Raw genomic sequence first — 24,369 nt, 5'->3', positions numbered from 1 at the left:
TACCCCTTCCTAATAATATTTGCAAAAAACCTCCTTATGCTGTTTACAGTTAAGTCAGGTTTAACCTTTTTTTCAAAAAGTTTGCAGAATAACAAACGTTGCATATTTATAACTCTCTGTTAGTGCACTTTCTAACATGTGGTTGTAAAAAATGTTCTGGGTGTGAAAAGGCCAAATGTCTTTTCAGAGCGTATAAAGGTTATTGTACCATGTCCAAGGTGTAACGTATTTAGAGGCATTAATATAATCTGCTTCATAAAAGAATGCTTTCAATGGATTTTATGTTCTGTATAGTAGCGTGGGGTTCATGTTCCTCTGGCCGTACTGAGCAATCATTGGATATTTCACGTTTTAGCTTTAAGATGGGGCTCTGTCAACAGACGTTTGACTGATCCTCTATAAATCCCTCCTTGTGCTTCTCATTTATTTTCTACAACAGTGCTCCGGCAAAGCACAAACGCAGTCGAGTCTTTTGAATCATTATTTACTTTCTGTCTGTCTGTCAGTTGGACAGGTTTAAAGAACCCCCGGCGTTTGGCCCCATGTGTGATCTGTTGTGGTCCGATCCATTGGAGGACTTTGGGAATGAAAAGAGCCAAGATTACTTTAGCCACAACAGTGTCCGTGGATGCTCTTACTTCTACAGGTAAACAACACCTTTATCTCAACACTTAGATTAGAGAAGACAGATTTCAAGAATGCTAAATGAAAAATCAGCTGTATATTTATACAGAGGTAAGCTTGTGGTCATTCTGGGACGGTGAGATGCGCAGGACGTGCAGGGTTTTAAATCACACCAGAGGGAGAAAGCAGAACCCAAAGATTAGAAAAATGACAAATCAGATCATCTTCACTGTCTCTCATAGACATCATTGAGATTACATTGAGACTCTCCCGCAGCACAGATGTTTCTCTTGAGAAGGTTTGAGAGACTCAATACATAAACTGCACACAACCAAGACATCTTCAGGAATCTTCAGATGAAACTCCAGCGGCGTACGGATCGGGAAAGCGCAGTGTGAATTTAATTGGAATTGTAAAACAGTCCAAAGTGACCAGCTTCAACACAACACAAAATCCCCACAGCCTCATGGGAATCTGCACTCTGCCGTTACCATGACAACTGGCTACTACTGCCAGATCCGCTGAGATATGAAGATACGGAGACAGTGAAAACCTGAGAAACGGGAAAGAGAAATGAAGCAAGAAAAAGGAGACACAATAGAGAATGCATCGAGGAAAAAGAGTGATAGTTGTAGAGCGGAGTTTGGAAAAAATGGAGAAGGGATAGAAGCTAATTTATGATTGAACCGGAAAAAACGTTGAGGAGGCTGTGAATGAGAGCATGAGGTGTGAATATTTCCCACAATGCTCTCGGGTTTTCACATCTTATGAAGGCGTCTAAAATCAATGAAACTTTAAGCCTCTCGTATAGGCTCATCATTTTCAATATCCTAGTATATAAATAATGGCTTGCCGTTTTTACATCACCTGTTTTTTTAGACACCAAGGTAAAACATCAACCAACTCAGTTTTTCTTGTTATTTAACATTTAATATATTTCATACTAGATAGATACAGCTATAGGTTCAACCTGTATCTGTCACGTATCTGTATTCACTTGCCCATTTGCAGGTGATATATGGTGGTTTGATTAAAAAAATCTTAAATCAACAGAAAAAATGTCATCAAAATGTGCTATGTTATCTTGCATATTGTTTAGCTATATTTATGATTAATGCGTTAAATATTTGTATCAATAACTGCCATAATTGAGAAGTAGCTGAAAAAATATAGTTTGGTGTGAGTGTTAAAAAAATATTTGAAAATATGTAAAAATGCTTTATGTAAAAATACTTTGATCCTTAAAATGATAGCTCACCAAAAAGTGAAAATTCTGTCATCATTTACTCTCCCTCTTGTCATTTCAAACCTGTATGACTTTCTTCCTTCTGCAGAACACAAAAGAAGATATTTCGAAAAATGTTCATTCACTTGCATTGGTTTTGTGTCCATACAATAGAAGTGAATGGGTGCCGGCGCTGTTTGGATACCAGTTTTGAAATGACAAGAAAGTAAATGATGACAGAATTTTCATTTTTGGGTGAACTATCACTTTTAAAAAGACGTTTCCCATAATTATAAATAAGACTCTAAATACAACACAGTACAGGAACAGAATTGTTGAGCTCTCATTTACTGTATCCTCTGTTATCCTCAGCAAAATAAAGATTTTTATTGTGGCCCTTCACATTTACACCACTGCTGCCCCCTAATGGCTCGTAGTTGAAAGGCAATAATACAGATAGTACTGTACACTTCTATAGTGCACCACTGATCTGTGTTTACAAGCTTAACACCAATTTACTCTACAGTACCTAAGAATCTGCATGAATCATGTCAAATGCCTTTGTTAAATTTAGTTTTAAACTTATTTTCTATATAATAAGTGAAAAAGCTTAATAAGTGTTTCATCACATTGTTTGTTTATTGTTTACAGCTATCCTGCTGTGTGCGAGTTTCTACAGACCAACAACTTACTGTCGGTCATCAGGGCACATGAAGCTCAGGATGCTGGGTAAGGACAGTACACACATTGACTGATTGACTAGTGAAGGTTTGTGTTGATGCTGGATCAGTGCTGTTCAGATACAGAGAGATATGGAGATTAATTCTCCATAATTTACATACAGTATTCAGTACTGATCTTTGATCTTACTGTACATTCCCCCCACATTACGTTCATCTCAGACAGTGCCTTTCTATCTGTTTTATTATCTCATGCACGTAAACACAGACATGTGCAAATACACATATTTTCTGTAACATTACAAATTATGGTTAAACGGAGTTGTGAAAACAAATCTATATTTACGTCAAAGTAGTCGATGCACTTCAATAAAGCACAATATTAAAACTACGGTTTTGTGTTTAAAGCACAGTATACTCAAATACAATCAAGTACAAATACTCCTTAACAGTCAACAGTACTCCACAACTATGAACAAAAATAACATGTTGTGCGATGTAAGTTGACATTCTTCACAATAAATAATGAATAAATATTACTTCAGTTTTATTATGAATTGTCTGAAGTTGGTCAGGATGTATACAGTATGTTTGAGAAATGACAATAATTACATCTTTTAGAATATAAACTACCGGCTTTAGCCAGACTATCACTAACCAGCCTGCTCTCTCTCTCTCTCTCTCTCTCTCTCTCTCTCTCTCTAAGTTATCGTATGTACAGAAAGAGTCAGAGCACAGGATTTCCCTCTCTCATCACCATCTTTTCTGCTCCAAATTACCTGGATGTTTACAACAATAAAGGTCTGTATTCAGTTTTACTCTCTGTGAACGGACTACACAAAGTACAGCACACACAACTTAAATATATAATCATTAAAATCTTATACCTATTTTACATCACTATCACTATGCTGCATTTATAGGAAATAATAAAATAAAGTCAATACAAGGCTTATTTCTATTCATGCAAATCAATAATTTTTATGTTGTCATTGTTGAAGATTTTATTGACCAAAATATAAAGGAATCATGTACACTTTACATTACTATTTTAAATCTATCTCTACATAAGATCTGGTCTTTGTTAGCTCATCTCTAGTCATAAATACCAGAGTCTTTGTTAGTAACCCCCCCTCACCAGCTAGGAATGCTGAGATCAGACATCTGTTAAAGGTATTAGGGTAACCCCCAATAACTTAGGTGTGTTTGTGTGTGTGTAAGGACACTATAAAGGTCTGCCCCCAATCAGGGTTGGGCAGTTGCATTGCAATCCAACTAGGCTTTGTTTCAACTTTGTGAGAATAAAGTCTAACTACTTTTCGTTTCAAAACCTTGACTCAAGAGTCGTTTCTTCAGAATCAAAAGAGGAAAAACCACAACATCATCAGATATAAACTTGATATGTTCTAGACAGGCTTGTGAAAACACCCGGGCAATTCCAGCGTTATGGATGTGACATTTTGCGTCATGGATGTGACCTAAAAATGCTCAGGGAATGTATTTGTGACCAATAAACTGAACCATTTGTTTATATTTTACTGAACCCTTGTTGATAGAGTTTAAACATCATAAAAATATCTTAGTCTATGCACAAGTTTTCCATTTTAAAAAGGGAAATAAACATGCGTTATGGATGTGACAAAAAATGAACAAGGTTTTTGGGAGACGACAAACTTTGTAGGATTTCTGTGAATTATAACGCACAAACCTGATACCCAACAAATGCAGAAGGGATGCCTCTTCATAGAACATATAATAGTTTGTTGATTTTATTTTTCATGTGCCCATTTGGAATATTTACCGTTATGGATGTGACAATCCTAAAAATGGTACTTACCTGACTATGATAAATCAAGCACAAAAAAAAAAAAAAGCTTTAAAGCCTTAAAGAGAGGCCTGAAATGGGTATTTGAACCACAAAATGTTGATATCTCTGCTGTTAGTATAAAATCCTTTGGTGAAAACTCAATTTTTTCATGGTATGGTTGACATTTTCACTGAATTGCCTGCCCATAAAACCAGTTTTGTGAGATGTGTAAAGTAAACACACAGTGCTGGTGTTGTTTTAGTTGAGTTCTTCATATAGCGTGCATGTGTCTAGAGTGAACGATACACGCTTGATGTTCATGTAAACTTTGTTTGTATGCCTCTCCCCAGCGGCTGTGCTCAAATATGAAAACAATGTGATGAACATACGACAGTTCAACTGCTCCCCACACCCGTACTGGCTGCCCAACTTCATGGACGTCTTCACTTGGTCTCTTCCTTTTGTTGGAGAGAAAGGTGGGAACCAAGAATGTGTTCTCGAACACGTCTTCTGTTCAGGGGAAGCTAAATATATAATAATTAGCTCCTGTGTTTGAAGCAGCAAGACATTGATGTATGGGAAACATTTTTTGTGTTCACACAAATTCTTTACACTTCATTCGTAATATTCTGGGTGTGTACAAAAAACACACCATTGTCTTGAAGTGCTTACAACATGATGTAATGGAACAGCATTTCATCTTCACTGCCTCAACAGGTAAAACCAGAATGAGGTAAAAAAGAAATTGCAAATGGATGATAATTAAAAGTAATCGAAGGAATAAATTAAAGGATTAAATTCAGCAGATATTAAAATCACAGTTTTTTTGCTGTTGTTGTTAAAGTACTTGTTAAAAATGGAAATGTCAAGATCTTTTTTGACCTTTCACCCCTTCACAGTGACAGAGATGTTGGTGAATGTTCTCAGCATCTGTTCAGACGATGAGCTCATGAATGATGGAGAGGAGATCTATGATGGTGAGGACCAATGATTGCTTATGCTTTTAAAAACATGCACATTTCAGATAAAAACTGAAATTAGTATTATATATTTTCTTACACTAGTTTGTGCACACTATGCCCAAGTGATTCGAATGTATATAAAAAAATTGTAAAGTAGAAACTATTCACAGTGAGTACAATACTTAATATTTGTCATTCTCTAAATAAACGTTTGATAGGTGAAGTCTGTTCTAAATGTTTTTTCTCAGCTAATGCAGCGGCCGCCCGTAAGGAAGTTATCAGGAACAAGATTCGTGCCATCGGCAAAATGGCTAAAATGTTCTCAGTTTTGCGGTGAGTCTGTAAGAGATTGAACAGTTCACCAAAAAACACAATACAAGCAAAGCTAAAATTTGTGTGCTTCTTTTCATCGGGAATGACAGCAGTCCCTTTAGAAAAAAATGTTTCATGATTAATTTCAAATCATATTTATTTCTATTTTTACAATTTTGTATTGTGGCAAAGCAGCTTTAAAGTAAAGAAATTAGTACAGACAGTAAAAACATGGAAAAGCAAAATGATGAAATATATAGACTGTCATCGGACTTCCGGTCTGTTTTTGGTTATAATATAACAATTATTTTTTAATTTAATTTATATCAATTCATATTTATATTTTTTGTATATTAACAGTATTAAATTAAATTAAAACTACCCCACAGTTATTGATTCTTCGCGGACTTCGCGGATTCTTCGGTGTATCAGAAGTTAAGTTTGGGCCATAACGTTTGTTTATGTTGTTGCTACTGAAACTGTCTATAGAATAACTGGTATTAATGCCATTTAAGCAAGTGTGTATCAGGTTTTTCACTAGATGTATATGAGCGATACAAAGCGTGAAAATTATACAGTCTGTAATTATAATCAGTTTCTAAATAGAAAAAATAAGAATGACAACTGCATCAAATTGAAACCATTTTTAAAAAGGTTTTCATCCTCAGTTCTTTATGAGATGACAATGTAACATTGTACATATTTTCTAAAACTATGAGATATTTAATCAATAGATGACATGTATTAAACCAGACATGCCATTTAGCTTACATGCAAATGGCCCCAAAACAGAAGAAACAAAATGAAAACAGTAAAAATGGAATATACAATTCCAAACCACAATTTTTTTAATGGCTCTGAATTGGTTGTCGATGCTTTATAGAGTGAATTTCAAAATTTTGCTCTTTGTTTTAAACCTTTAAATGGGTTGGTGCCCTCTTATTTATCTGACCTTTTAAAACTAAACAACTCAGGCAGACGCCTACGATCCACAAACAATTACACTCTGTCGCAGCCTCGAACACGACCAAAAACCAAGAGGTGATCGTGCGTTTGCGGTCGTTGGGCCGAGACTATGGAATAGCCTCCCATTATCTCTACGATCCCTGTGTTCTCTATATGAGTTTAAATCTAAACTTAAACTACATCTTCTCTCTCGGGCTTTTTAGTTACATTTCTTATGTCTTTTATTATTATTGTTATTATTATAATTATATGTTGTTCATGTACTTATTCTGTAAAGCACTGTGGTCAGTCCTCTGTTGTGTTTATATGTGCTATGTAAATAAATAAACGAAGAAGAACGATTTTTTACCAAAATAGCACAAAGGTTGACTCGAGTTGTGTTTCAACAGAGAGGAGAGTGAGAATGTGTTAACCCTGAAAGGACTGACCCCAACCGGTATGCTGCCCAGCGGCGTCCTGTCTGGAGGAAAACAGACCTTACAGAGCGGTGAGTTACAAAAACAAACATCTCTCAATTAAAAAAATGAACCATGGTTTTATTAAAGTAAAAGTGTAGTACACTGTAACAAAAATCAACTTGAACTTAAATTATATTGAACTGACTTTAAAAATCTAGTTGTATTTTTTAAAATCAGTTCAATGGAATTTAAGTTCAATTGACTCATAAAGCTAATTTGTTTTAACTTAAAAATTGAAGGCAGCTGAAATTGGTGAACATTTTTAACAGTGTAGCCATGGTTACTGGCAGATTGTATTACCCAGTTTTACTACAAATAGGCTACTACCTGTGGTTATTGTAGTGAGATCGGTAAAACTAAAAAACGTTGGTTACTATAGTAAAACCATGGTTCTTTTTTCTAAGGGCGTCTCTCATTTTCCCATCTGAATCTCTTTTTCTTTCGAGGTCACTTCGACTTTCAGACTGAATCACAGACACAGTTTTGTTGAGCCCTCTTTTTAGTCAGACACTTCTGTTTTCTTCATTCTTGTCGGTAATAAACCATCTGAAACGTGAAGGCGCACACAGGAACACTAACCGGCTCCAGGTGCCGCTAACGCTAACCGCTAACGGCCAGCAGCGGCTACTCTGCAGCTAATGCTCCGTGCATGACTGTCACAATAAACCCCCCATCCATCCTTCCTCTCTCTCCTCTCTCTGTCTGTCCGTGACTCTTCAGCTACCATTGAAGCCATTGAAGCCATCGAGCCGGTTGAGGACACAGAAGGTAAACACTGACCGGCCTCTCTCTCACTCTACGCTACGCAGAGGTTTCATAGCGACCGCCGTAACACGCAAGCTAGCTAGACAGCGCAGGCCAGCTAACTGAGCGTGTGGGCGCTATGACTGGTCAGGGATTGTGCATTGCACACACACGGTCACACACATAAAGAAACACACGTGTTTGTGTAGATATCAGACAGGCATGTTTGATATAAAATATTGAGACGTGTGATGTACGATGAACGCAAAGTTATCTAAGTAAATATCACACAAACGGAGTCAAACAACTTTTGACTAATAATATTTTTAATTGTATAACAGGGTTCCCAAATAATTTCAAGCCTAGACAGAAAATGTATGTCAAGGCTCTATACGACAATTCTTTTAATAGAAATATACAAGATACACAAAATGCTACGTATGTAATTAGTGACAAAATGAATTAAAACAAAATGAACGATCATTTGAGAAATAGTTGAGAAGTGGTGGAAATCACACAATTAAAATGACAAAATACAGCGCACACACACACAGACGTGTAGACACAAGTTCTCTCACACACACACACACACACACTTGTGTGTTCCTGCTTATGCAAATGCTGGACTCTGCTCTGCCGTTCTCCTCCCGTTTACGAGCGGGAAGCATTCTTACGTACCCCAATCAGCAAGGTTTAAGAATGACTCAGCAGACGGCAAGAATCTGGGCCGTGGGTGGTTGGGCGGGGGCACCCTTCCCCCCCTCCGTCTCTCACAGTTGACCCGGTATTCTTACAGCACCACGCCCAAACACTGATCACCCCAGCTATCACTCTGGGTTTGGTCTTTCACGACCACGTGATCTGCAGGGATCATGTGACCTCTGAAAAGTGGGTTTGTTTGAACTTATTGAAAATAACGAATTTAAAAAGTTTCTGTAACTTCTAAGAGGTTTGAAGCAGCTAAGAAGCAAAAATGATTGTATGGGGTCTGAGAACAAACCCAACAGAGGATCTCACATCATCTCTGACTGTGATATGAAGCACTATGTTTCCATCAGAATGAGACTGGGGTTATTCAAATCTTTAACATTTACATTAGCAGTCGTGCAGAAAACAGTTTGGATGAGTTTGTTTTCTAATGGAAACATTGACTGTGCCGTTGGTCCTAAGAATTTTGAGTAGATCTTGGATTTTGTGATGAGCTGTAACATTCATCATCATTGCCACAGCTGTCCCCTCTATACTGTACTGTACTGTATTCTGTACCCGTGATGTGTGTGTTGTGGATTAGTGATGAAGTGTTTTAAAGGTGTGTGTGTGTGTGTGTGTGTGTGTGTGTGTGTGTGTTTGCGTGCGTGCGTGCGTGCGTGTGCGTGTGTGTGTAAATAGGGAAATCGTATATGTCCATATCACATTTTAACAAAATCACAAGAAAAAAGAAACAATATTTTGCATTCCATATTTCTGAAAAAACATTCAGATTATTTTAATTGTAAAATAACAAAAAAATACAAAAACAAATCAATTATTGAGTTAGTAATTCTCATTATTCTCATCAAGATTTTCTAATATTTTTACTTAATTACTACAAAAAAAATTTTTAAATAAACAAATAGTCACAAATACTACCTCCATATATAAATATTTTTCATTTAATCTTAATTTTAATTTGTAAATCGCATTATTTTCATTGTCTTTTTCATTTTATTATTTAGATAGATATTTTTATATTTGATATATATATATCAAATATAAAATTACAACAATACAACAATAATAACAATAGTAAAAGCAAAAATAATAAGTCTAAATATAGAAGTATATATATATATATATATACTGTATATATATACTTCTATATTTAGACTTATTATTTTTGCTTTTACTATTGTTATTATTGTTGTTGTTATTATAATTTATACATTATTCCTTGTTTCAAAGTCAGTATGTTTTAATTGAAAAATTGTGCACTGCATACATTTTTTTAAATAAGCTTCATTTTGTTTTACGTTTCTAAATTTATTTTCTTTAAATGGGGGTAAATATGACATGGACATGTCCTTGGCAGCTTTTGTGAGATTTACGACACGTGTGTATGTGGGTAGTGACATGGCTAAAAATGTAGAAATAAAAACTAACAATGAAGATAAATCTCTTTTATATTACAAATATTAATAACATAAAATGATATATTATTGCCAGTTTGTTTTCTACATTTTTTCTGTCACACCATTGAACACATGGTAGGGTTTTGGATTCTGATTTCTCTCTCGTTTTTCTCTCAGCCATCCGTGGCTTTTCTCCGCAGCACAAGATCACCAGTTTCGAGGAGGCGAAGGGTCTGGACCGCATAAACGAGCGCATGCCCCCTCGCCGAGACGTGGTGAACAGCGTGGGTCTCTCCATGGGCAAGATGAACATGGCCGAATCCAATGGCACGGATGACAACAGCAATATCCAGTGATTCATCTTCTCCACATCTCTCTCTCCCTCGCTCGTCCCTGCTCCTTCTCCCATAATGCAATTCTCCTCTCTTTCTTAATTTTTACTGCTGCCGTCTGTGTAGCAGATGGATTATGTGATATATTTAGACAGAACTCCCTGCTTGACGCTCAGTGGCCTCGACAACAGACGAGACGATACGGACGGAACGACCGCATCGCTTTTCGTGAAGAGGATCGTGCGCTGTCGAGAGTTGCATGATGGGACGTGTAGTTTTATGGATATGGGGCTATGAACACTGGAAAAGTTTGTCTGAAGAAACGTTGATTTATGCGTGTTTGCATTTTTGCGTGCGTGTGCGTGCGTGCGTGCGTGCGTGCGTCGGAGACGTGCGTTGTATAATTATATGATATGTAGGTTTTCACAAATACTTGTTTTTTTCTGAGCCTGCCGTGGAGTCTAAAACACGAGGCTGTTGCTCTATTTGTTGTAAATCAGAGGAGCGTATGTTTCCATTCTTGAGTTTGTGTGAGGAGCTTATAATCATTTAATTTGCAGTTTTCCTGCCGTTCTATGTTTTGCTACTAGTAATCGATATACTGTATAGCCTACGGACAACGTAATATTCAACAAAACCACTTAACACGGGTTATTACTATGAACAATCCGCAAATAACTGAGATTTTCTCGTAACGCCCCTCGTGCGTTTCAGTTTCGTGCTCGCTGCGTCGTGTAAATGCGCTGTTGTCACGTCGTGCTGCGGTTGCTATGGCAGCACTATACTCCTCGTGTCCCCGGAGTCTGACACCTCCTCGCCTCCTCAACACTCCAGATCATAGCAGCGGGAATTTTCAGTCTGTGAGAAACCTGAGGGATTGCGTTAGGCCATTGTGGATGCAACGGGTGGTTTCAAACAGGTCCAACAGGTACGCATAACCCATGGGAATTTGTTTTGTATATAATTGGCGTATATTTTAAGGATCGTTTTGTTATCACTTATGTTCATTTTTTATTTATTGAGGTATTTATTTGTTTGTTTTCTGTTCGTTTACATCGCTGTACAGTTCATTCGGTTCAGACGAGGTGTTATGCCTTGTGTTTGTACGTTTCTTTATCGATGTACAGAAGTTATTTCGTAGTGTGAAGGAACGTATAATTCTGTGAAAAGACACCCGGGCTGCCAGAGCATGACTGCATGGTTATTTCAAAATGTAAATCCAATAAGGACACACCTAAACGTGTCTCGCGTTTTTAAGGAGAAGTATATTCTGCTCATTATTCTGGTTAACGTTAATTATGATTATGATTAAGAGTTCTGCTGGTTTAATCCACTTCGCTTCATCCTCGTTTGGGTTTCTCATTGTGCTTTACTTTATAACTAATGACAATGTTTATGGGTTATTCGTGCTTCTATATCTTGTATTTTTCTCTGAAGCTTCATTTTGATCATCATGATTTTCTGGTCTACAGTACGGACAGTGTGAGCATGCCCTATGGGACAAATCTCTTTTTTTACTCTTGAATAAAATATGCATGAACCTTTCGGAAGTTCCATTTTTATTGAACTTGCATTTCCCAAAATACAGTTTCCTATTTGTGGGACATCACCGATGAGCAGGCAAAACTCAAAAACAAGCAGCAGGTGTAAACGCCCCGGCTTACTGATCATGAACCAACACCCACTTTGTAGATGTAGATCTCACGCCCAGAAAATGTCAAGGTCGCATCCGTTGTTATCTCTACAGATCATGTTTGCTTTCAAGTATTAATATTGTTTACAGAAATACATCTCAAAGGTGTTTGATCTTATATCAGGGTGATTTTTATCTCTCTTTAAAAGTGGATCAAATGCTTTGGGTATGGAGCCAGAATGTAATGAAATTGAAGGGCTCACAAAAAAGTTTCGTCAAAACTTAAACTTAAGCATACTATTGTAGGAAAACACTCTGATTGTTAGGCTAAAAATCAAATGCCTTTAAAAGTGACACTCATAAAGTCTTCAAACACTAGGTGTGGATTTATATCGCTTTTGATGAGGGAACCGAGTCTCCACCTCCTTCCTGGACCAACCCAAAATCTGACTACTGCCACGCCCTTAACCCTCATTATACCACAAAGACAATAAACTGTACTAACTTTTTGTAAACACTACTTACTGTAAACTTATTTACAACAGGGATGTTAAATTGAACATCAGCATACAGTTGCGTAAACCTGCTCTTATTAAAAAGCAATTTAAACACCTATATAGCATGCAATTGTTATAATAAAATGATTTTTCTTTTCTTTCCAACGTAGCTAATTTGGTAAGCAAATGTATTGTGGGTACCAAACGTCTGATATCATTTGTTTTTTATCTCATTTTTCAGGTTGATTTAAGTAACTTGTTTGTAATAATAGTTTACTTTAATGTTATAGGCTTTCGGGGGCTCAGACGTTGGGATCCATTGTTTCCAGTTCATATAAATCGTGCATATCATGTGTATGCTCTAGTCTGTCACCTCCTTTATGCTATTGAATACTCTTCAAATGAAGTTTCGATGTGTACTTATGAAGCATCGATCGAATCTACAACAACGGGATTTTAAAGAAACATTATCTGGAAATGTGATTCAAAGAATGAAAGTGAAACTGATTGTTGGAGATCAAAGAAACAATGTAGGTGGGGAGAGATGGGTGAGAGAGAGAGTACGGAAGAGTTTGTGAACGGATTTTATTACTATCAGGACCAGAGCTGATTTAAGGTAAGGTATCTCTCACCGTCTTATTATTTGATTGTTTAACTTCCAGCATAATTCATTTATATCGACTGAACTCTATTCAAAACAACAGTTAATGTTGTTTTAGTTTACTGAATTTACAGTTGCTTGTTAAAGGAAAGGATAGAACACAGATTGATACAGATGTTGTGCTGCCATATATTTTCTTTGTGATGTCTTGCATGTATTTAAGTTTACTTTCTGTGGCCGCATTTGGATAAATACTGTAAAGTAGCAGGTGGTGTGAATAATGCGCTTAGCCGCTTACGCACGCGCACACACACCTGCAGTGGTTTTTTATCCTGTTGTGGTTTGTATTGTTAAAATGTATTCTCACAGCTGGATTTCCAGCTTAAATGTTTGCCACAGTGAATGACATTCATTACTGTCAAAATTTCATTTTTGGTAAACCAAAGGTTGTGACGCCATTCAGTTACATTAAAAACATGTTCTGGCGTATAAAAACTGGAACTATTGAACACCGAAACCAACATTTCAAAACTTTTATGAATGTATATAGAAAGCATATGCAGTATTTATATCTATAGGTACATTTGACTGAGGTGTAGTTAGACTATACCTGTCAGTATCTGTGCACTGTAAACATGTTATTTTCATGATAAAATTAACTGCAAGTTTTGCAAACACAACACAAATGACTTTGCACTTTAAAACTAAAGAAAACTCAGTGACAAAATTATGCATTACAGTGTTTCATATTTGACATGATGAGGGAGGATAATCTCGTCCCCAGACAGAGGAGCAGACTGTCTGTGGTGTGTGCGGTTGTTCTGGGGATTCTAGCGCTGGGATTTTCTTTTCTGCTGGACTCTGATCGATTTACTGAGAGATTGGGACTGATAGCTTTATGCATCACGCTGGAGACATCTCTTTATAGCGTGTGCTTGTTTGCAGAGGAGTGGATCTTCCATTTAAAGCAACGGTTAGAAACCAGTTATATGTCTCTACCTCATGCATTTTGCTGTTGAATTTATGCATGTCCTACAGTATGTGTGTAAATAACACTTTGAAGTAAGGTGCAATTCATGAACAGTAATGTTACAATGAGCAATATATGTGACCCTGTCTGTGAAGTTTTAAGTCTAAAGTTTCAAAGTTATGAGATTTGGAAAATCTAAGTTTGATTTTAACTTCCGATTTTACTATGATTTTAATGTTTTTTGATGTGCCTTACTCATCAATATTATATAATCAAGGTTATATTTTCACAGAAATTTCTTTACATATTTTTACAGCATTTGTCACTCTTTGTTAATGTTAGTGTAAGTTCACTGTGCAGTGTTAACATAACATGTGTCCTTGTAAATGTTGAAAAACATTGAAGAGATAGTTCACCCAAAAATGAAAAGGAAAAAATTATTTACTCACCCGCATGTCATTCCAGACCTGCATTACTTTTCTACAGAACACAAAAGATTTTTTCAAGACCGTAGGTAACTAAACAACATTGGCCCCCATTGACTTCCGCTGTATGGACACAAAACCACTGAGACATTTCTCAAAACATCATCTTCTGTGTTCCACAGAACAAAGAGTCACATACAGAATCAGAATCAGAATCAGAAGAGCTTTATTGCCAAGTGTGCTTGCACACACAAGGAATTTTCTTTGGTGTTGGAAGCTTCTAGTACAGACATTTAACACAATGACAATACAATATAATACGATTTACAGTCTAAAAGATTCTAAATTGTGCATATATAAAATAAAGACTATTTTACAGAAAATGGGGGATAATAACATATAAGAGACATTGTACCGGGTAGTATATAGTAGAATAAACATATTAACAGATTGTATGTACACTTGTGCAAATGGATAATTTAGTAAGTAGAGGTAGTGTTATATACATGTATACATAAGATGTAGATATAATAAGGCACAGTAGTGCACACTATAGGAGTAGTGGAAGTGGAATATTGCTCTTAAGGAGCAGTTATCTGTTTAGGAGGGAGATTGCCTGGGGGAAGAAGCTGCTTCTGTGTCTGGAAGTCCTGGTGTTTGGTGCTCTAAAGCGCCGGCCAGAGGGCAGCAGATCAAAGAGTTTGTGTGCTGGGTGTGTGGAGTCAATGATGATTTTTCTTGCCCTGTTTTTCACTCTGGAATCGTACAGGTCCTGAAGTGTGGGCAGAGGAGCACCAATAATTTTCTCAGCACTACGAACTGTCCGTTGTAGTCTTCGTAGGTCTGATTTGGTGGCCGAGCCATACCAAACAGTAATTGAAGTGCACAGAACAGATTCGATGACCACTGAGTAGAACTGGGTCAGTAGCTCCTGTGGTAGGTTGAACTTCCTCAATTGACGGAGGAAGTATAACCTCTGCTGGGCCTTCTTTACAATGGAGTCTATGTGGGACTCCCACTTCAGGTCCTGAGAGATGGTGGAGCCCAGGAACCTGAATGACTCCACAGTATCCACAGTGCTGTCCAGGATGGTGAGGGGAGGAAGTGATGGAGGGTTCCTTCTGAAATCCACTATCATCTCCACTGTCTTCTTCAATTCAATTCAATTTTATTTATATAGCGCTTTTCACAATGTGCATTGTTCCAAAGCAGCTTTACAGGAGCAAATAAGAAAAACACAGAAAGGTAAAACACAGCACAGTGCATGGTGTTTATAGACCAAGCAAGATCATTATAATAAATAATATCTAATAAATAAATGAATAAATAAATAAATAAACAGTCTCCCGGTGAGCAAGCCAACACTGCACTGCTCTGCTGTGGCGAGGAACCCAAACTCCAATGCTGAATAATGGAGAAAAAAAAACCTCGGGAGAAACCAGGCTCAGCCGGGAGGGCCAGATCTCCTCTGACGTGTCATGGCTGCACTCAGTGACCCCGACCAAAGCCACCGAGCAACGTCCACGAAGAACAGGGAGAGCCCACGAGCCGCGACCCAGGAAGCCCCACCCGCCGAAACCGTGCAGGTCCAACCCGGTCTCATTCCGCGATCAACAACAGACAACAGAGGAACAACCAGGGAAAAGTAGTAATGGCATAATTAACTTTATTCCTCTGTTGTCCGACATCGACCACAAAACAAGACCAACCAGACCAGATCCACACAGTCCCAACAAATGAAACGCCCCGAACCACAACCAACAAGCCCCCCCACTCCCCACAACACCCACCCAGCTACCTCCAATCAAAGTCACTGAGTGCAGCCATAACTTCAAACTGCTGTCGTGTGATGTAAGTTTAGCATTAAATACCAAGTATTGTAAATTTAGCATTTATGTGACAGGTAGTCCGTCTTTGCTCTCGGTTGGGGATGGAATTGTCTGAGCTGGGCCGGCCAGATGGTCGCCTTTTTCTTGGGTGGTGATGGAATTGCCTTGGATGGAGCTGGATGGTCAGTCAGTCCGCAGGCTCTCGCAGGAGGATGGCACGGGATTTTCAGATGTAGCTGGCGTAATCTCTAGTTGTGGATGGGCATATGACGTTCATCTGGGCCTGGCGGAATCTCTCCCTACCTCGGGATGGGCATCCCGAGGCGAGGGCAGAAACAGAAAGAGAATAATTAGCGTAGCTGCTGTTCATTAGCTATGTATTAGTGAATGCTTGGCTGAAAAGATGTGTCTTTAATCTAGATTTAAATTGGGAGAGTGTGTCTGACCCTCGAATAGTATCGGGGAGGCTATTCCAGAGTTTAGGTGCTACGTATGAGAAAGCTCTACCCCCTTTGGTGGATTTAGTTATTCTAGGTGTTATCAAAAGTCTGGAGTTTTGAGATCTTAGAGAGCGTGATGGGTTGTAGTGTGGTAGAAGCTCTGTTATGTAGGTAGGGGCTAAACCGTTTAAGGCTTTATAAGTAATTAAAAGAACTTTAAAGTCAATACGATACTTAATGGGTAACCAGTGAAGGGTTGATAACATTGGGGTTATGTGATCGTATTTTCTGGACCTGGTTAGAACTCTGGCAGCTGCGTTCTGAACTAACTGTAGTTTGTTTATTGATGATGCAGGACAACCACTAAGCAGTGCATTACAGTAGATCAAGTCTTGAGGTCACAAATGCATGAATGAGCTTCTCTGCATCAGCCACACATAAAATATTTCGCAATTTGGCAACATTTCTAAGGTGGAAGAAGGCTGTTTTTGTGACATTTGAGATGTGATTTTTAAATGACAGGTTGCTGTCTAATATAACGCCAAGGTCTTTAACTGTATTTGTTGGAGTAACAGTGCAGCCTTCAATTTGCAGGTCATAATCCGAAATATTCTGCTCACGTGTCTTTGGTCCGATAAGTAATATTTCTGTTTTATTAGAATTTAAAAGAAGGAAATTACAAGTCATCCAATGCTTTATATCGCGATGCACTCTGCCAATTTGGATAGTTGGAAGGAATCATCTGGTCTTGATGAGATATATAGCTGAGTATCATCTGCATAACAGTGGAAGCTAATTCCATGTTTTCTAATAATGTTTCCAAGGGGCAGCATGTATATGGAGAATAGCAAGGGTCCTAAAACGATCCCTGAGGTAATCCATAATTTACTTGCGTCAGATTCCATTTCTTTACGTCGTTGAGTGCATTCAGCCTAGGTTGTTTTGACTACACCAGGCAGCCAGCTGAGCAACCTCCTTTCTGTAGGAGATATCCATAGTCTTGAATAAGGCCAATGACTGTGGTGTCATCTGCAAACTTCAGGAGTTTGACAGAAGGGTCTGTAGAGGTGCATTCGTTTGTGTAGAGTGAAATAGCAGTGGAGAAAGAACACATCCTTGAGGAGCTCCGGTGCTGATGGTACATGTGCTGGATTTAAATTTTCCCAACCTCACTAGCTGCTGCCTGTTCGACAGGAAGTTAATAATCCACTGACAGGTAGAGGTTGGCACAGAGAGCTGGGTAAGCTTGGGCAGGAGGAGGTCTGGGATTATGGTGTTGAAGGCCGAGCTGAAGTCTACAAACAGGATCCTGACGTAAGTCCCTGGTCTGTCTAGGTGTTGTAGGATGTAATGCAGTCCCATGTTTACTGCATCGTCCACAGACCTGTTTGCTCGGTAAGCAAACTGGAGGGGATCAAGAAGTGGTCTGGTGATGTCCTTCAGGTGGGCCAGTACAAGTCTCTCAAATGACTTCATGACCACAGATGTTAAAGCAACAGGCCTGTAGTCATTAAGTCCAGATATTTTGGGTTTCTTCTGTACAGGGATGATGGTGGAGCGTTTGAAGCATGAAGGGACTTCACACTGCTCCAAAGATCTGTTAAAAATATTAGTGAAGATGGGCGACAGCTGCTCCGCACAGACTTTCAGGCAGGAGGGTGAGACATTGTCTGGGCCTGGTGCTTTTCTGATCTTTTGTTTGCGGAAAAGCTGGCAAACATCCTCTTCGCAGATCTTAAGTGCAGGTTGAATGTCAAGAGGAGGTGTTAATGGTATAGCAGAGATAGGGTCAGGGCGGGTGTGAAGGGTGAGACTCTGCATTTCAAAACGACAATAGAAGTCGTTCAGGTCGTCAGCCAGTCGTTGATTACCCATAGACTGAGGTGATGATGGCTTGTAGTTGGTAATGTCTTTCAGGCCTTTCCACACTGATGCAGGGTCGTTGGTTGAAAACTGGTTCTTCAGCTTTTCAGAGTAGCTTCTCTTAGCTGCTCTTATCTCCTTTGTCAGTGTGTTTTTGGCCTGATTATACAAGACTTTGTCCCCACTTCTGTAAGCTGTAATACAGGTTGTTAATGACACGAGGGTGAAAATATCATGACTGAATTTAGATTTGTAGGTGAACTATCCCTTTAACTAAGATTAATGCTTGTTCATTGTTCGCGTTAACAAATGTAACCTTATTGTAAAGTGTTACTGTTAAATATTCTTTATTTAATTAACATATTTTTCATATTGCATATTTTGTTTGTCCTTATGAAAATGTAAAAGGTCTCCAATCCTTTTCTGCTCTTTTATAGTTATCGTGGTCAAATAAGGAGGATAGTTGAGGCATGCTTTAATGGGCATGTCTTATTGGGAATGTTACTCATATACCTGCTGTTAAAGCTGGGTGGAGTTTCGTTTTCTTATGAGCAACTGAGCACCATAAGCCTTACATGTGCCGTTTACATGTTCTCTAAAAGCCTGTCGGTCCTGGTAAGATTTATCCTGATCAAGTAATGACCATACACATTGAATTGTCTAAAGAAATGATCCAAACAGCCTACATGTCTACTTACAAAAATATCAAACATTTAAAAAGGTGATGACACACTCATAGAAATGATCAGAATTTCAGAATGATCTTGGTATATTTCCAATCAATTTGCTAATTGGATTTTATACAGAAAACTAAATTTGTCGCCGTACTAGTACTGCAGTGAAATAGTTCCTAAAATCACTTTCCAAATATTTGATTCTGAATCAAATTAACAAAATAATGTAAATGAAGGAAATTACAGGTATTCCCCCTCCTCTTTTCTAGTTCTCTTTATCTATATTTGTTTGTTCTGGTAGGCCCTTGCTCCTGTGGAGATCTCAGAAATCTGTGAAGTAAGGAAAATGAATGTGGCACATGGCTTGGCCTGGTCATTCTTCTTTGGCTACCTCAGATTTGTGCTTCCAGGTACATCCATTTGCACTTGTCACGAGCCATTACTTATAACCACTAGGGGGCAGTGCAGACACTATTTTATCCTCAAATATATCAATCTATTATTATTGCCATTGCTGAAACTCTGCCTGTGGTGTGTGGTCTTGTTTGTCAATTCTTTTGGGAACCAAATTTACCCACAGGAATAGTACAACCTGAGAACACAGGAAATTAATTAAACAGCATATTAAATTATGCTTATTTAAAAATATAAAAAATAATAATAAACGTTCTGTTAAGGTGTATGGTTAGGGGATAGAAAACACCATTAGGTCAGTATAAAAACAATATACGTCTGTGGCAATTAGTCCCCATAAAGACATCAAAACAAAACTGTGTGTGGGGGTGACTTTTGATAATACCAGTCATTTTGGGCCTTGTAAGTATAGGCTTAAATTTGATTTATTGAACATGTAAAAATGCAAGTTTTCTATAAGGGTGCATGTGAAATCTTATAATTATACAGTTTGTACAAGTCACAATGTCTACAAAAAAACCCTATAAAACATGGACACAACATGTATGAACTGTAACTTTGAATTATACGCAACTTGCAGCTTGACAAGTCACAGTTTCTGTGTAGTTTTGCCAGGATGTTGTGGCAGAGATTACCCTCTCCTTCCATTTTATTCTCACTTCTGCGTTCTATCATCTGCAGATCTAAATGAGAAAGTCAGGAACAACGCCACAAGGATGAGACTAAGCTCTCATCGCCTCCATATTCTTCTGCCCCTCAACGCTGCAGCCCCAAACAAACCAGAAGATGAAGACGACCATGTGGTCTTTCATGAGAACCTTCCAGAACTACAGCTAAACAGAGCAGGAGTGCGACAACGCAGCTACAAGAACAGCGTCTACAAAATCACGGGCCGGAATAATGAGGTTTGTGTGACAGAGAAGAAATTTAATGTCACACACACACACACACACGCACGCACGCACGCACACACACACAGTGACATTCTTATTTATAGCATAAATGAAAAGCAACAAAGCATAAAAATCCAATTTCCAATAGAAAGCTTATGGACATTTCTGCCATTTCCTCAAAAAGTATTATATAGATGCATACTACTTCCACCAGATCAGTACACTAAGTAGTCCACAGCCCAGGCACCACTGACATAACAACCTACTTACTATTATATAACTTTAGAAACAGCGTGTATTGCAGCTGAAATGAAAAAAACTAGATGGCTTACCTTCGTTTGTGTTTTGATTCCTAGACATATTATTGTGCCTTGGAATATGCCACACCACTACAGACACTGTATCAGATGTCCCAGGACAGAAATGCAGGATTCGGAGAAAAAGAACGAAAAGAACAAGTCTTGCTTTTCTACAGAACCCTCAGCCAAATTCTGGAAAATGACCCTGACTGCCGAAATCTGTTCCGTCTTGTACTGATCAACGGTGAGCTTGAGAAGTCATTTAAAATCACAGGTTTTGTTGATGAATTTATATGAGACATACCAAACGGGCTCTACCCTCTTTAACACAGGTCATGAGGTCTTTAAAGCATGGAGCTTTCTTTTTAAAAGAATGGATAAACTATATAAATAACATATAATGAATATTACATTCCTAGTTGATATTTTGAATTACACTTCAGCTTTTCAGCTATCATAAATATTGTGTTGTCCCTAAAAATCCCACATTACTAAAACGTTTATTCACTGTAAATCTGAAGTAGTTCTTGGTTAACATCTGGTTAATATTCAGTATTTGTATATGATATTTCAACTCAAAAGCTGTCCGTATAATGCTGATTTTTCACACCTGTTTCACAGATGAGCACACTGGTGAGGCACATTACCTCTCCAGAGAGATCATTCAGCACCTGACACAACAGGAAGGAGAGATCCACATGAATCCAATCCAAGAGAATCTGGTTCATCCTCTTCCAGAAAAGGGAGTCATGAGAGATGTTCATGGTGCAGCTGCAGAAGATCAGATGAGCAGCAATCCGACCCTCATGTTCAGTCTCCCTGGATCATTGAGATCAGAGCCGGTAGAAACTACTGATGATTACGGCCAATAAAGTGCTAGGAGAGACTCCTGTGCCAGTCACAACTTAGGATTTATGAAAAATAAAAGTTATCTATGAGCTGTACTCCATTTTTTAAATGAATATTAGTATTAAATGTCCAGTTTTTGTTCACCACCTGCACATTCTCTTTGTCAGTTTTTATAAATGATTGACAAATTGGAAACTTCCGCAGCAATTTCTTTAGTTCTATAATTCTACGTTTCACAGGTCAGTTATGGCCAATCACAGTCTGTAGGGACAAACACATGAGATCAATGTGGATATACTGCTACCTTTTCTTTTGCATATTCGTTTAACAGACATAAGGGAAGGAAGGAAGCAGTAGATCAATGATTCTTGAGAACTAAGACAACAAAAACCAAAGTATTGAGACAGTTTGGCCTTTACATTCATGCCATGCTTCTTCTATCGCATAGGAAAGAGCTTGTTTTTGTCTTGATAAAGCGTAGTATGAGTCAACACTTATGATACTTATTAATGAATTTGACATTCAATTTAATGAATTAAGACTTCAGACAAAATTGAGACCTATTAAACTGGTAGTCAGACATGAAAGTATAGCGCGAGGGATTCGAACTCTGCTTGACCCACATCAGCCCAAGCCTGTGTGAAATATAAGAAAGTTGAAATATGGAAAGAGGTCGCAGAGAGAAAGTTCATAAATATCTGATGATATTGACAAGATACTTAAAAACTACTTAAAGGTCCAGTGTATGAAATTTAGCGATATCTAGCGGTGAGGTTGTGATTTGCAACCAATGGCTCACTCCACCCCTCCCTTTCGAAGCACGACGGCGGCTGACACAGAACAAAGATGTATACCTTTTCATTTATTTGCAGAAGGAGATAACGTATTTACGAAATGCAGTTTGTCCATTTAGAGCTGCTTTAGAAACAACATGGCGATGGGAACCCGTGGTAGAAATAGCTCATTCTAAGGTAATAAAAACAAGACGCTTCATTATTTAATGACTACATACACCTCTGAAGACATAGTTATGTATATTATACTGCATTTCTGCCAATAGATCCTCCAAAAAATTACACACAGGAGCCCCTTTAAAAAGTTGTTAAAAGTTTAAAAGATTTCAAAAATAAATCAATTCAGTCAGGAGATGGAAGAATTTTTAATTTATTATTGTTTATTATAAGTTACTATTTTTAAGAATTTATATTTTTATATATAATATACATTCTTGTGTTCATTTTTAACTCAGAGTGGAATGTTGCTGTTTGTAAAACTAATAACAGATGGGGTGTGTTGTGTGGCACATGCTTTGTCACGTCTACAGAATCAATCAAAGGTCTATTTCCAATTCAGATTTTACCCCATAAGAATTTTCCTTATTCTGAATAAATATTAAAACATCCTCTGTAGTGTTTTCCAGCCCTGTGGCAGAACAATTAAAATTGAGAATGAGAGAAACAGGATAAAACAAGTTATGAAGACCAACACACAAGTGATTTATAAAACTGAGGAACAAGATACAACATGAATCACGGCAAACTACTGCATTACAAATAAGTTTATCAACCATAAAGTTAAAGGAGTTTCTAGTTATTTGTCAGTATTTGTATATGATAGTTAATGTCAAAGGTTCCTAAAGTTTATTTTCAGTAACAAACCGCAAACCGGTCCAGCAGGTTTCTTGATCTGATGCAATGATTAGTGAGTTAAAACCTTGATTTTTTATGGTGAAAAAAACTTTTGGGGGTTACTTTTTATTGAAACTTTGCTTATTATTTTTAAATAAATAATTGTGTGTAAAAAAATATTTACAATTTTAAAAAGGCTTCAGACAAAAAAGCAAACAAACATGTAGCTATATATTTAACAGAGAAAAAGTGTTAGTATAAGACTTTTAAAATGATTTTAAAAATGTACATATACGCTACAGTTCCATGTAGACTATTATACCATGAATCGGATATACAGCTGACCGAGAAGAGATGTCTGTCAGGTTTTGTTTGGACATTGATGGATGAACATCAGGACAAGTTAAAATTACACTTATCCCTGTGCTTAGTACATAACTCTGTCAATTAAAATAAGAAACTACAAATATTTTTTATGTTTCTGCAAATAAAATTAATGTATTTTTTGAATAGCTGTATACAAAATCACATCTTAAAAACCAGAGAAAGATATAATAATCACATTATTGAAGCAGACTAAAATGATATAATATTAATAGACATATTCAGAGTTTTTCTGTGTTACTCAAACATTCACACATTCACACACAAACATTCACACACTGAATTTACTTCCTTCTCATTTAAATTCGTAACTTCTGGAAAGTTGTTCTTCAGAACTCTTAACCAGTTCCTTATTTCAGTATTGTGAGATAATTCACTTCTGGGTGCTGCAGTGGTGCACTGTGACATCACAGCTGTGCCCAGGGGCGGCTGGGTTTGGTAATAACAGAGAACAAAGGTGAGATCACAGCAAAAAGTCCCACAACGTGACTCAGAGCCGGACAGACACAGAAGTTGATGATTTATTATGCTTTGAGTGAACGTGTGTTAAGTCACGTCCTGTAGTCACAGCTAGCGCAGGCCTATTTAACTCAGATGGAGTTTATATTGTTTTCATGCAGAAGTTATATATTTTGCTCTTAAAATATTTCTCAGGTACTGTGGCATGAATGTGGCAGCTGTCACAAAACAACTCAATTAAACCAATCCCATTTAAAACCATCAAATAGTGACGGCGGGTAAACCTGGAAACT

The 24,369-nt window shown here is 37.7% G+C and overlaps 2 protein-coding genes across 3 annotated transcripts in view; both read left to right on the top strand.

The window, feature by feature from the left end:
• Positions 1-11,762, top strand: part of ppp3cb (protein phosphatase 3, catalytic subunit, beta isozyme) — a 30,319-nt gene extending 18,557 nt beyond the window's left edge. Inside the window, exons 6-14 of one of the 2 annotated variants that reach the window (XM_057349353.1) lie at positions 507-646; positions 2,501-2,578; positions 3,236-3,330; positions 4,687-4,812; positions 5,236-5,313; positions 5,547-5,631; positions 6,966-7,063; positions 7,755-7,802; positions 10,064-11,762. In XM_057349353.1, coding sequence (XP_057205336.1) covers positions 507-646; positions 2,501-2,578; positions 3,236-3,330; positions 4,687-4,812; positions 5,236-5,313; positions 5,547-5,631; positions 6,966-7,063; positions 7,755-7,802; positions 10,064-10,242 — 927 coding nt within the window. In that variant the 3' untranslated portion in view covers positions 10,243-11,762. The remainder of the gene's footprint in view (positions 1-506; positions 647-2,500; positions 2,579-3,235; positions 3,331-4,686; positions 4,813-5,235; positions 5,314-5,546; positions 5,632-6,965; positions 7,064-7,754; positions 7,803-10,063) is intronic. The other variant, XM_057349354.1, reaches the window with a different exon arrangement.
• A 117-nt stretch (positions 11,763-11,879) lies between these two features.
• sting1 (stimulator of interferon response cGAMP interactor 1) lies at positions 11,880-21,755 on the top strand. The gene is made up of 7 exons (XM_057349355.1): positions 11,880-12,964; positions 13,690-13,922; positions 18,914-19,091; positions 19,452-19,560; positions 20,246-20,469; positions 20,814-21,000; positions 21,378-21,755. Exons 2-7 carry the CDS (start codon positions 13,705-13,707, stop codon positions 21,626-21,628), a joined length of 1,167 nt encoding a protein of 388 aa, XP_057205338.1. The 5' UTR covers positions 11,880-12,964; positions 13,690-13,704; the 3' UTR covers positions 21,629-21,755.
• The last annotated feature ends 2,614 nt before the right edge of the window (positions 21,756-24,369 follow it).

The sequence above is a fragment of the Triplophysa rosa genome, linkage group LG13 (genome assembly GCF_024868665.1).
Source record: "Triplophysa rosa linkage group LG13, Trosa_1v2, whole genome shotgun sequence".
NCBI lineage: Eukaryota > Metazoa > Chordata > Actinopteri > Cypriniformes > Nemacheilidae > Triplophysa > Triplophysa rosa.
This window is presented reverse-complemented; position numbering and strand designations above follow the sequence as displayed.